We start from the raw sequence: 12,254 nt of genomic DNA, 5'->3' as shown, positions 1-12,254 counted from the left end.
ACTTCTTCCTCCTGATTTCCTGGCTGAAAGCACCAGTTCCACAGCGGCACATGGGCACTTCAGTAGCAGCAGAGAAGGAAAGAAACAGAAGCAAATGCAGGCCTACAGATCAAATGAGAGAACAGCACCAGATGCCGGGATAGTAGAAGAGCTGCCGTGGTTATTCCTCCTCCGTGCACGCTGCTTTTGTAAGGAGGCATGCCTGTGCCATGGAGAGAGAAGGGTGGCAGCCATGGGGACAGCAGCGCAGCTTTTTGTATCCCTGCCACAGTCATGTTTAGGAGTGGGAGAGGACAGGATAGGTGAGGGATGGGGGTGCAGGGACAGAATGAGAAAGTGAGAGGTGGGGAGATGGAGGGCTCAGTATGGGATAATGGATCAGAACTGGGAGGTAGAAGGGCAGAAAAGGCGATGATGGCGGATGAGAGGAGGAGGAGGCAGAGGAAGAAAGGAGGGGTGCATGCGAGATGAAAGATGTGAGAAGAGCTAGAACAGCATGAGAGAAGTAACCAGGAGGTGATGAAGATGACAGAGGGTTGCAGAAGACAAGGAAGGAGAGGACCAGGGTGAGACACAAAGATGTCAGAAGAAGAGCAACATATGTTGTATCCTGTCCCCAAGCCGGAAATGTAATCTGACCAGGGACAATATGAACCCACATTAGAACTTGGGAATTGACCTCATTGTCGTCCTTTCTGTACTTTGGCAAGGTGAAATTACTAATTACCTAATAATTTCCTTTCCTTGAATACAGCCAGACCAGTCCAGACAATTAGGATATCAGAATGGTCTAACTGGATAAAGAGAAAGTTTATTTTGAAAAATTTGTGGGCAATTGAACTGGTACGAGCACAGATTAACTCGCACAGAGTTACACCTGCTTTTCAGAGATAGTAATTTATACAGGTAAACTTATACACATATGATTTAGAATATCAAAGTACAGAATGCCTCACCCCAGTCCTGTAAAAATACCTTCATAACTGGGTTCTGTGCATAATCATACAGACGTCAAGCCCCAGGATGTTTCCTAACAGCCATTTATACTCATAAAACCCAGCTAAAATATGCAAAAATGCCTTTGAAATCCTGACGTCAGCAATGCAAACTCAAGCTATAAGCCCATGTTGCGCACATTGTACGACAACATTTTCCAAACATCTCAGCTGGCTTCGAATCTCAAAAAGAAACACCAAATCAAAGTCGCTTATCGGAGGAAAAGCTCCTGCAAAGGAGTACGATGCTCTAGCTGTGGTCATCGTGTGTCTCGTTATTCAGAAGGTTGCCAGCTGTACTGCTCGTGCATGTTCCTGCCCCATTGGAATCACTGTCACGCACAAGCACTGCATGATTTCTCCAGTTGAAGACAACCAATTACAAAAAAGATCAACATTGCCTGCCCCCTCCCCCCCCCCCCCCCCCAACTTCATGGTGCTACCACCGACAACAGTACGGAACAAGTTCAAATTATATGAAAGAGTAAGCTTAGTGCGCACTAGCAGGAACTGCTAAAACATAACGGATGCTACAAGTTTAAAGAGTCTTCCAAAAAAAGCACTGAAATTAAATTTAAAAACAAAAAACATAAAAAGCATCAAATTATCACCACTGTTTGAGCTTCAGAATGTTCTTTTTTTTTTACGGAAGTAAATAGCAAAGGAAGAATATCGGCCCAAGGCAAGGAAACAAAGAATGGCCTTGAGGCAGGCTCGTTCTAAACACGCAGAGACTGTGGATATAAGAGCCTGAAAGTCAAATAATCATCAGTTAATCCACCAGCCACCATGAATCTGTTTCAGTTTTAGTTTTGCCTCAGAATGCAGTGTACCGCTCCACAGTGCTCTGTCATGGGCACTCCCCAAAGCCTTCAGCTTTTTGCAGGTTATTTTATAACGGCCTGTATGGGACAAAGTCTGTGGGTATTTTTTACCTGCACACTTCAGCCCACATTTTCAAAGGTAGGCCTTATGCTTGGAAAATTTGCGGGTTTGCCGGTTATGTGCATGGGTATGTATCTACAGAGTTACACCTGCTCCCGAGCATGTGGAACTTTGTGCGTCTAGATTTCCACACATATGTTTGAAAATAGAAAGTATGCACATAAATCCTTTCCTGCCCCCAACTCCACTCTCGCAGAGCAACTACTTCAGCTGTGGGTAAAAGTACATATGAAATTGGGTTTCAGGCCTACTTGTACTGCAGAACCATAGAGTTGATTTTCAATGCACAATTTACATGCATAAAAGAGGGGTTTATGCATGTAACGATCTGAAAATCAAGCCCTTTTTTTTTTAATTTTATTTTTATTTGCATATTAAGCAAATTAAGCAAATTAACAAGAATCTTTCTTGCATTAGAAAACATGAGGTTTACAGAAAAAGAAATAGCATATAATAAACTTTCACTACAAATCCAACGTTAAACCTAATCCCATTCATATAGGAAACTTGGGGGAGAGACATTAAGAAAATGGAGCAGTCCAATACAATGCATATTCAAAAAGAAAATACTGGATCCCCTGCATTTTAATTATCAGAGATTTGTACTGTTATTCCCAAAAGCCCCTTTAGTTGTTCCGGGTCTGTGAAAACATACTTTTCATTCAGATAATTTACCATATATCTGCATGGATATTTCAAGGTAAAACTACCCCCCTTCGATAACAAATCCTGCCTAAGAGCAATAAATTTCCTTCTACGCAATTGCGTATTCCTTGCGAGGTCAGGATATAACCATACTTTTTGTCCATAGAATTAGATAGTCTCGATCGAAAAAAGAATCACATTACTGTATCTCTTTCAGAAATAAAGACAAAAGTTATCAAGAGTGTTTCTCTCTTTTTTACTTCTAAATCGTAGAGTTTTGTAATATTTCGGAAATATTCAGTGGTGCTAGATCTTTAAAAGATAATACTGATAAATTGAAAGAACAGGAAAAGAAAATATTGAGTATGGATGAGTGTTTGAATAAAGCAGAGAAGATACAACAACATCAAATTCAAACAGAAGGAGAAATGTTGAAAAAAATTGAACATTTAGAGAATACAGCACGTGCAATGAATTTAAGAGTACTCAACTTTCCTGTGATGGATCAACTCTCGCCAGTGGAATTATTCAAAGAATATATGACGCATATTCTTAAAATACCATCAACCTGTCTTCCAGTTATTGTCAAGGCACACTATCTTGGGGCAAAAAAAGACCTTAGGAGTAAGCGGGAAAATCTAGAAAAACAGAATCCCACAGAAACTCAAGCCCTTTAAGTCTATGGAATTTTATTGTAAGATGAAAAATGTATTTAATGCACTACATAGTTCAGGCCTCCCAAGGGAAAGCAGAGTTGTTTACCTTTAACAAGTATTCTCCGAGGACAGCAGGATCAATGCTGATTCCTCTTTGGGAACCAGCACCAGCACTAGCACAGGTGCAAGGCTGCCAGGAAGCTGTCAGGACTCGAGCAGCGGCGGGACTTTGGCCTGCATTGGTCCCAATGCTGTTGTCACAGTATTGAGGCTTTGTATTGCCTTATCCAAGATCTGCTGGATCTTTCTGTCCAGCTCCTCCTCAAAGATTGCTGATGCTGAATGGCAGGTAGGAAGAGTGGCCATATTTTCCTGGGAAGAAACAAGTGTATCAATGGCAGACATCTGGACCTTTGGAGATTGATGCAGTTCCTGAGACTACATAGAGGATGAGCTCTCCTCTCCATGGGACCATTTCAGGGGATTCATGGCTGCAGCCAGAATATCCCTACTCCAGGCATCATGCACCAATGAAGATTGATGCCAATTGCTTGTCTTCCCTCAGTGCCTGGCATCAGAACTCCTTGATGCTGGAATTGAAGAGGTGGAATGTGTCACCTTCTGTGAGCGGATAGAGGCAGCAATGGCCTCTCTGGTCCTTCTCAATGCCCAATGTCGAGGCAACATGATGCCCCCTTGACATCGAAGCATCGCCAGCATTCGATGCAGCTCTCAAGTCAATCAATTTCAATGTCTCTGATACAGAATCCAATGGTCCAGTATAACAGAAAGCAGCCAGCAGCACTGGGTGTGACAGGGTGAGAGAGAGCAGCCAACTGCGCTGGAGGATGGCAGAGCGAAGATACCAAAAATACTAGTTTCAAAAGCATAACAATAAGTTGGTAACAGATAGATTTTGCATCCTAAATAGCCACCCATAACAAAATGTGTATTGTCTTTTGTACTTTGGACATTAGTGCTGAATTAAAACACTATTAATCTCTAGAAGGTTGATATTGAAAGGCTTTGTCCAGATAACTTTTGGACAAAAATTTCTGATTTCAAAATTTCTCCCCATTCCCCAGCTAAATTTTACCCAGGTAAAAAGCAATGGTGGAGTCACCATAAGGGTGGGGCTAGCCTTTAACTGGCAAGCGCTGATATTCAGTGCTATCTGGCTAAAGTCTCGTTGGAAAAATACCTACCTGGATAACATTTCCACTTATCTGGGTAGGTTCTGCTGAATATCTGAGCAATGTTAACTGGATAACTTTTCCACTCATAGGCCACGCTGGATATTGCACTCTGTTTTCTGAAAGCCTCTAACGGATACAGAGCCCTATTCCCTGCCCCAAATTTATTAGTGAATGTAATATAAAATATATAAATCGGCTTACTAGTGTGTGCAGAGGGAGGCGGGGTAATTCTGGACTTTGAGGACACCAACAAGTGTCATTGCACCAGGTAAGTGTCCCTGAAGTATCATCCTTGGTATAAGCGGGGAAAAGGTTGCTGCAGGAATCAACCACAGAGCAAGTCTGTCTGCTCCGAGCTTGCCTAATTGTTCCTAGTAAGAACATATCCATGTAATGAATTATATATTTAGAGCAGATATCATCTTATTAATGTTCAAACACTGAGGTCCATATTCAAAGGGGTTTGTCCAGGTATCTCAAAGGGGTTTGTCCAGGTATCTCAAGAGTTACCTGGACAAAATCCTTTATTTGAACATTTTCCTTTTACTAGCTAAAATTTTACCGAGGTAACTTTTTATGCAGGAAAAATGTAGCGTGGGAAAAGAAGGAAGGGCAGTGAGAGTTCTGGGGCAGGACTTCAGTTTAGCCAGGTAGTACCAATACTGAGTGCTATCCAGCTATACCTATCCAGTCTGGTAAAAAAAAAAAAAATGCTGTCCTAAAGTTACCTCGGTAACATCAAGGTCAAATCCTTTAAGGATGCCCTCCTAATCGGTTCAAATGGAGAACTCTTAAGAACCAGGGTAAGTTTCCAGGCGGGACATACTTTCCGGACTGGAGGACGCAGATGCTTAGCCCCTTTCAGGAAATGTACCTTATCCGGATGGGCCACCAACGGCCTTCCACGTACCTTACCTTGAAGACATCCCAAAGCTGCCACCTGAACCCGAAGGGAATTATAGGCTAAGCCCTTAGACAAACCATTCTGTAGGAAGTATAAAACCTGCGGAATATCCACCTTCAAAGGTTGGAAGTTATTCTGCAAACACCAGGACTCGAATTCTCTCCAAACCTGGACATATGCCAGAGAAGTAGAAGGCCTGAAGCAAAGTAGAAATCACCGGTTCTGAGTATTCCTTCATGCGGAGCCGCCACCGCCTATCAAAAGCCAGGCTGCTAGACAGAAGCGATCCACCTGGTCTGAAAATATGGGCCCCTGTCGCAACAAGTCTGGCAGATGAGCTAAGCGCACAGTACTGTATCACCAAATAAACCAGGTCCGCACACCATGGTTGGCGCAGCCACTCGGATGCCATTAGAATCACCCTGCCCAGATGAAGATCGATTTGACGCAACAGCAAGACCAAGAGGGAAACACATACAGCAGCAGCTCTGTCGGCCATGGCTGCACGAAGGCTTTGGAGCAGACTTGTCTCCTGCGACTGAAAAATCTGTCCACCTTCACATTTCCTGGAACCGTAATGAGGTCCAATTCCGGCATGTCCCACCTGGCCTGAAGTTGAGCAAAGGCCTCCGCCAACACATCCCACTACTCGGGATCCAGTCGCTGTCTGCTGAGATAACCCGCTTGGACGTTGTCCACTCCAGCCACATGCAATGCAACTATTTGTACTAGATGGTTCTCTGCTCAGGCAAACAGGTCTTGCGCCTCCTATGTTAACTGCCAACTCTTCGTCCTGCCTTGACGACTGATGTACGCTACACAGTCGTCACATTGCCGGAGAATGCCCGCACTGGCTTTCTGCGAACAAGAGGGAGAAATGCAAGCAAGGCTCTGCGAACTGCTCTGGTCTCCAAACGATTGATGAATCAAGATGCCTCTTCTGGCGACCACTCACCCTGGGCTGATCGTCCTTGGCAAATCACCCCCCATCCTTTGAGGTTGGCATCTGTGGTCACGACCACCCAGTCAGGCATCTCAAGGTCCGTCCCTCTCTCCAGATTGTAAATTACTATTTTATTTAATAATTATAACAGAGAGAGTTCTATCCAGAAGTATCTATTTTAACCATTTTGAAACAAAAATGTTTTTAAACATTTGAATTTTCAGAATACACAGTGCTTCTTTGTGTTTAAATTCCCCCTGTAGAAGCCAGTCGGTGAAACAAGGATCTTTGTCGGGGTTCTTTACAGCAGAATTTCCACACTGAGCTGTGCAAGAACGTTTAAAACGTACTACTTTTCTCTAATACATGTGAGCTAATGTTGAATTGTTGTCACATGGTGAGAAAAGAATAGATTTTTAAAAACCGGCGAATGCAAAAACCAGGAGATACGTGTGTGGCTGGGCGCATTTTAAAAACGGCCCGGCCATGCGCGTATCTCCCGGTAGGCGCGGAAGTGCCAGGTTGGTCAAAACGGGGCGAGCGGGGAGCAGAGTCTGGGCCAGCCAGGACAGCAGCCATTAGCCCTGTCCTGGGGAAGCGCGCGCCGGCAGCTGGCAGGAGCGCAGAACTTACTTCATCTTATAAGATGAAGTAAGTTTCAAAATTAAAAACAAAGGTAGGAAGAGGGGTTTTTAGGGGGTCGGGGAGGAGGGGGGGGAAAAGGGAGGCAGAGTAGGTAGGGGGTTAGGGAAGTTCCCTCCTGGTCCGCTCCTTAATTGGAGCAGACCGAGATGGAACGGGGGAAAGGCAGTTTGTGTCACCGAACATTTTTTTTTTTTTTAAATCACCCCCTCACGTGCATGAGTTGCGACCCACCTGCACATGCATGCGTGGATATAAAATCGGGCACGCATGTGTGCGCGGGTATCATATTGTATAATATGCGTCGGGCGACGCGATAGACCTTAATCCCAGTTACCTCCTTTATTGGAAGTTCCTAAACCCCTTAGCTAACCTGCCTGCTTTTTCTTCTATCCGTCCCGACCCCTAAAGCTCTGCTAACTACCCTTCTTTTTTTGGTTGACAACTTACTTGCTCTCCAGAGCAGTAGCAGGTTGCATGGGCCGCTTGGCTCCCAGCTCACACTTCAGTGGGACAGTGCCTAATTGCGCTGTCCCGGCCAACCCATGTCCTGCCCAGACCCTGCCCCGCTCCTTTTTCCTAAACCCATTCCTCGCCGTATACTGGGAGATACGTGCGTGGCCATGGGCATTTGAAAATCCCTGCGGCACGCACAAGGCCCAGCCATGCGGGTATCTCCTGGTTTTCACGTGCGCGGGGCTTTTAAAATTAGCCCTATATGTTTTACAAGCAGACTATACGCTGAATTTTCTTAGCCACACTAGCTCATTTTGAAAATTTGTGCTTAAGCGCTCAAGTATGCTAACTAACTCACTCGCACAAATTACACCTCCTCTTTGGAGAGCATAGCCTGTATGGCTGAATTTATGCACATACAATACTTTTTAAAACCAGAAATCTGAACTTCATCCCAACTTCACCCTCCCCAGAACGCTTCTTGCCAGCTCATGTAAAAGTCCATGTGAAATTAGGTTACGTGTATAACCCAGGATGTTTTATTGCATGCCATTTATATGCATGAAAACAAGTTTTTATGTGCTTAAATGGCTTTTAAAATTCAGCTGGAATGTAAAGAGAGTCATTTTCAAACAGCATACATCTGTGGGAAATTTAGTCCGAATTTTCAAAGCAGAGTTGTGTGTGAAAGTCTGCTTTGAAAATTCACGGGTGTCCCGAGCATGCCCACCGACATACGAGTAGAAAGTTACACCTGCTCACAATCAGTGCGTGTACTTTTATGAATATACTTTTGAAAATTGTCAGTTTCTGCGGAAATCCTTTCCCTACCCAACTCCACCTCCTAACCACCCTCAAAACGTCTCCTCTAAGTGTACATGAAAGCATGCATGTAATCGAGTTACCCATGTACTTGTGCATGTACTGGTCCATGGCCAATTTTCAAAAGGCAATTTATGCACAAAAACTGGGTTTTACATGTGTAAAATCTTTTTTAAAATCAATCCCAAAAGGTGAGATCTGGAGCTCAATGGGTGCTCCACTATCTGTGATGCATGTCTGAATGAAACTGGATTAACAGAGTGAGGGAGTGGGATGAGACACAATATCCAGTTTTTGGAAAAGAAACTAGGCTAAGAAGAAAATAAGGAAAGAAATGCATTACATTATATTTTATTTAAAAGGATAAAGCAAAACCATACCTTTTTGAGGACTGCTCTTATTTCAAGGCACCATGAAAGAATGAAGGTCAGAGTATTCTTCTGAGGAATATACTGCGGCAGAGCTGCTCCTGTTTTTAGCAGGGAGAGACACCAGTTTTAACATTAGAAACTTCATCATTTAAAACCCACACCTTAGGAAGGGGAGACCGACTTCACACAGTGCATGGTACGATTTCTCAGCAGTATGAAGACCGGGAAGCAAATAACCATAGATCGTGCTCCAGGAAATAAGATTCTTGAGGTTCCAGTTCTCTGTCACAGCTGACTAATTTTGGAGACTGCACCTTTATAAAGATAGATACACACAGACAAACACACACACACACACACACACACACAGACACACACACACACAGGCGGGAGGTAATACAGAGAAAGACTACCACAGTGAAGCAGGATCTACACCAGAACCCTCCAAGATGAGACCTAAGGACCTCAACAGGTACTCCTTAGAGCAGGGCTTCCCAAACCTGGCCTTGGAGACTCATGTTATGCAAATTTAGCTCATGCATATTCATTGTGAATATCCTGAAAACCCGACTGGCTGTGGGGTCCCCAGGACAGGTTTGGGAAGCCCTGCCTTAGAGGGAGGATATGATAGAAATATTCGAACAACCTCAAAAGTTATAAATACATCAACAATTGCACTTTATTCAGACAAAATCAATTTCTAGAGCAAGAGGTCATGATTTGAGGTTCAGGAGTAACATCAGAAAACCTATCTTTGTTGCCATCATATTTTGTCTTCTGACGTTAATGTTACAACAAACAATGACCCACTAGAGGCAGAAGACCATAAAAAAGTCTGCCCTTTTTTCTTGAAAAATAAAAAGAAACAGAAATAAAGGGAGCAATATTCAAACTGCCCACATCGCTGCAAAGTCCATGAGTTCTTTCACTTAGAAAACTGTCCAAGGAAAAAGTCACCACAGAGGTTTGTGCCTGCTTTTTCTGTGGATAATTTATGCATCCAAAACTATGCAAAAAGAGGTCCATATTCAGAGGAATTTAGCCAGATAACGCACAAGTTATCTGGCTAAATGCTGACTTTGGAATATTTTGTGCATTTTTACAGCCGTAATATAAAGGAGCATTCTAGGACAAAGTATTTAGCCGGATAACTTATCCACCTAACTCTGGTCGGGCCAAAAAAGTAGTCTTAAAATTAGCTGGATAAAGTTATCCGGCTATCTTTTAGATATACAGCGATATCGAATAGTGCAGTAAAGAATTGTAGTCCTTATAAGTGTTAGATCTTTCTTCACTTATATGGGCTATAATTCTTTACTGCACTATTCGATATAGCTGGATATCTTAAAGATAGCCGGATGTCAATTTTACTATGAATACCTCTGAATGTGTCTGTAACAACCCCTCCCCCCCACCCCCAACCCACCTCCCAAAAACTCACCCCGATTCAAAGTGCTCTTCTAGAGTGGTACGTACATATAAAGTGTCAGACTGACTATAGAGGCGCTCTGTCTCTCTCTCTTTCGTGCGCAAGATACATGTGTAAAGGCTGTAGAAGTTTGCAAGGCAACAGTATTTTATATGCTATGTGTGTACTTTATAAAATGAGGCATATTTTTGCTCGTGCTGCAATACACGCGTTCCATTTAAAATGTATCTGTTCGTGGGGAAACAGAAACAAAAAACATTTTTCTGAACTTTTCTGGGGCGGTGGGTTCTGGGTCTGTGCATCTTTGGTTTCAGTGCAAAAGCATTTGGTACTCACACATTTTGGATTGGGGCTGCCCTGCTGGCAGGATCCATGGAAGTATTGGTGTGTAGGATCAAGAGGTTGGCATTCCAACATATTTAAGTGCTATATCAGTCAGCAAACAATGGTGGCAGCTAGCTTTCCAAACAACCAATAAGTGGCAAAAATGGAGAAAAGAGGGACACGGGATACGGGTGAATAAGTAAAGTTTGCATGTATATAGAATTTTAAGTCATGTTATTTTCCCAAACCAACAGATAGTTTGTGTATGTTACCACTCATGCATCTTTTGAGGTAGAAAGTGAGTATTCAGACGGTAGAGGGGTGAACAATTTGCTCTACTGCTGCAGAGAATTAGAATTCAATGGATAGAAACCTGAGGAATGAAGTGGGATAGCAAATATTGCTTCCTGTAACAGGTGTTCTCACAGGACAGCAGGATGTTAGTCCTCACATATCGGTGACATCACAGGATGGAGCCCAATCACGGAACACTTCTGTCAAAGTTTCCAGAACTTTGACTGGCCCCTACTGGGCATGCCCAGCAAGGCACTAACCCCTGCAGCCAGCAGGGGTCCCCTTTCAGTCTTGTTAAAAAGCTACAGGTAGTGCCGAAAATAAAATAAGAAAACATTACGAACCCAACACCACGGGGCGGCGGGTGGGTTTCGTGAGGACTAACATCCTGCTGTCCTGTGAGAACACCTGTTACAGGTAAGCAACATTTGCTTTCTCACAGGACAAGCAGGATGGTAGTCCTCACATATGGGTGAGTACCGAGCTGAGGATGTCCAAGTATGCACCAAATGTACCTAGGCATGCAAGGCACTAGGCCTGGGATGAAATTTGGCCGAGGGCATCGTGAACCCTAATGGGCAGGCGGAAGGGTGTTGGTACGTCACGTTGTAAACAGGTTGAGCAAGACAGACTGGTCGAAGATGGAATCTTGTCTTCTGGCTTTGTCCAAGCAATAGTGGGCTGCAAAGGTATGGAGAGAACTCCAGGTGGCAGCTCTGCAAATGTCAGGAAGCAGCACCGATCGCAGGTGTGCTACTGAAGTCGCCATGGCCCTCACAGTGTGTGCTTTAACACGGTCTTGAAGTGGAATGCCTGCTTGCTGATAGCAAAAGGATATGCAGACCGCTAACCAGGAGGAGAGAGTCTGCTTACCCACAGGGTGTCCCAATTTGATTAGGATGGAAAGAGAGAAACAACTGAGTGCTTTTCCTGTGGGCAGCTGTACGGTCTAGGTAGAACGCTAGAGCCCATTTGTAGTCAAGGGTATGCAGAGCCTGCTCTCCTGGATTGGAATGGGGCCTGGGAAAAAAGGTAGGTAGTATAATGGATTGATTGAGATGAAACTCCGAAACTACCTTAGGTAAGAATTTAGGGTGAATGTGAAGTACTGCCTGGTCCTGCAGAAGGTTAGTGTAAAGCGAGTAAGTAACTAGAGCATGTAATTCACTAACTCTGCGAGTGGAAGTGATTGCCAAAAGGAAAATCACTTTCCATGTGAGATATCGAAGGTCACAGGATTGAAGAGGCTCGAATGGTGGTTTCATGAGCCGACCCAAAACTAGGTTGAGGTCCCAAGAAGGGGCCGGAGGATGCAGAGAAGGCATGAGGTGAAGCAAGCCCTTCAAAAAATGTGTTACAAGGGGTTGTACTGAAATAGGAACATCCTCAATACCTTCATGGAAGGTGGCAACCGCACTGACATGCATTCAGATGGAGGAAGTTTTTAGACCTGACTCTGACAAGTGCCAGAGATAGTCCAGAAACTTCGTGATTGGACAGGTAAAGGGGTCAAGGGATTGAGAAGAGCACCATGACGTAAAACTGTTCCATTCGTAAGAATACGATTTTCTCGTGAAAGGCTTCCGTGAAGCAATCAGAACACGGGAAACTGGTTCAGAAAGGTTAAGTCGC

At 43.9% G+C, this 12,254-nt stretch overlaps 1 protein-coding gene across 4 annotated transcripts in view; it reads right to left on the bottom strand.

Moving 5' to 3' along the window:
• The window catches only part of MTRR (5-methyltetrahydrofolate-homocysteine methyltransferase reductase), a 233,773-nt gene that overhangs the window by 124,953 nt on the left and 96,566 nt on the right, over positions 1-12,254 (bottom strand). For all 4 annotated transcript variants that reach the window (XM_029590020.1, XM_029590021.1, XM_029590018.1 and 1 more), the window contains one exon: positions 8,585-8,673. In XM_029590020.1, the coding sequence (XP_029445880.1) occupies positions 8,585-8,673 (89 nt within the window). The remainder of the gene's footprint in view (positions 1-8,584; positions 8,674-12,254) is intronic.

Source organism: Rhinatrema bivittatum, chromosome 2 (genome assembly GCF_901001135.1).
Source record: "Rhinatrema bivittatum chromosome 2, aRhiBiv1.1, whole genome shotgun sequence".
Classification (NCBI taxonomy): Eukaryota; Metazoa; Chordata; class Amphibia; order Gymnophiona; family Rhinatrematidae; genus Rhinatrema; species Rhinatrema bivittatum.
The sequence above is the reverse complement of the archived record's forward strand: the minus strand, read 5'-3'. Positions and strand labels throughout refer to the sequence as shown.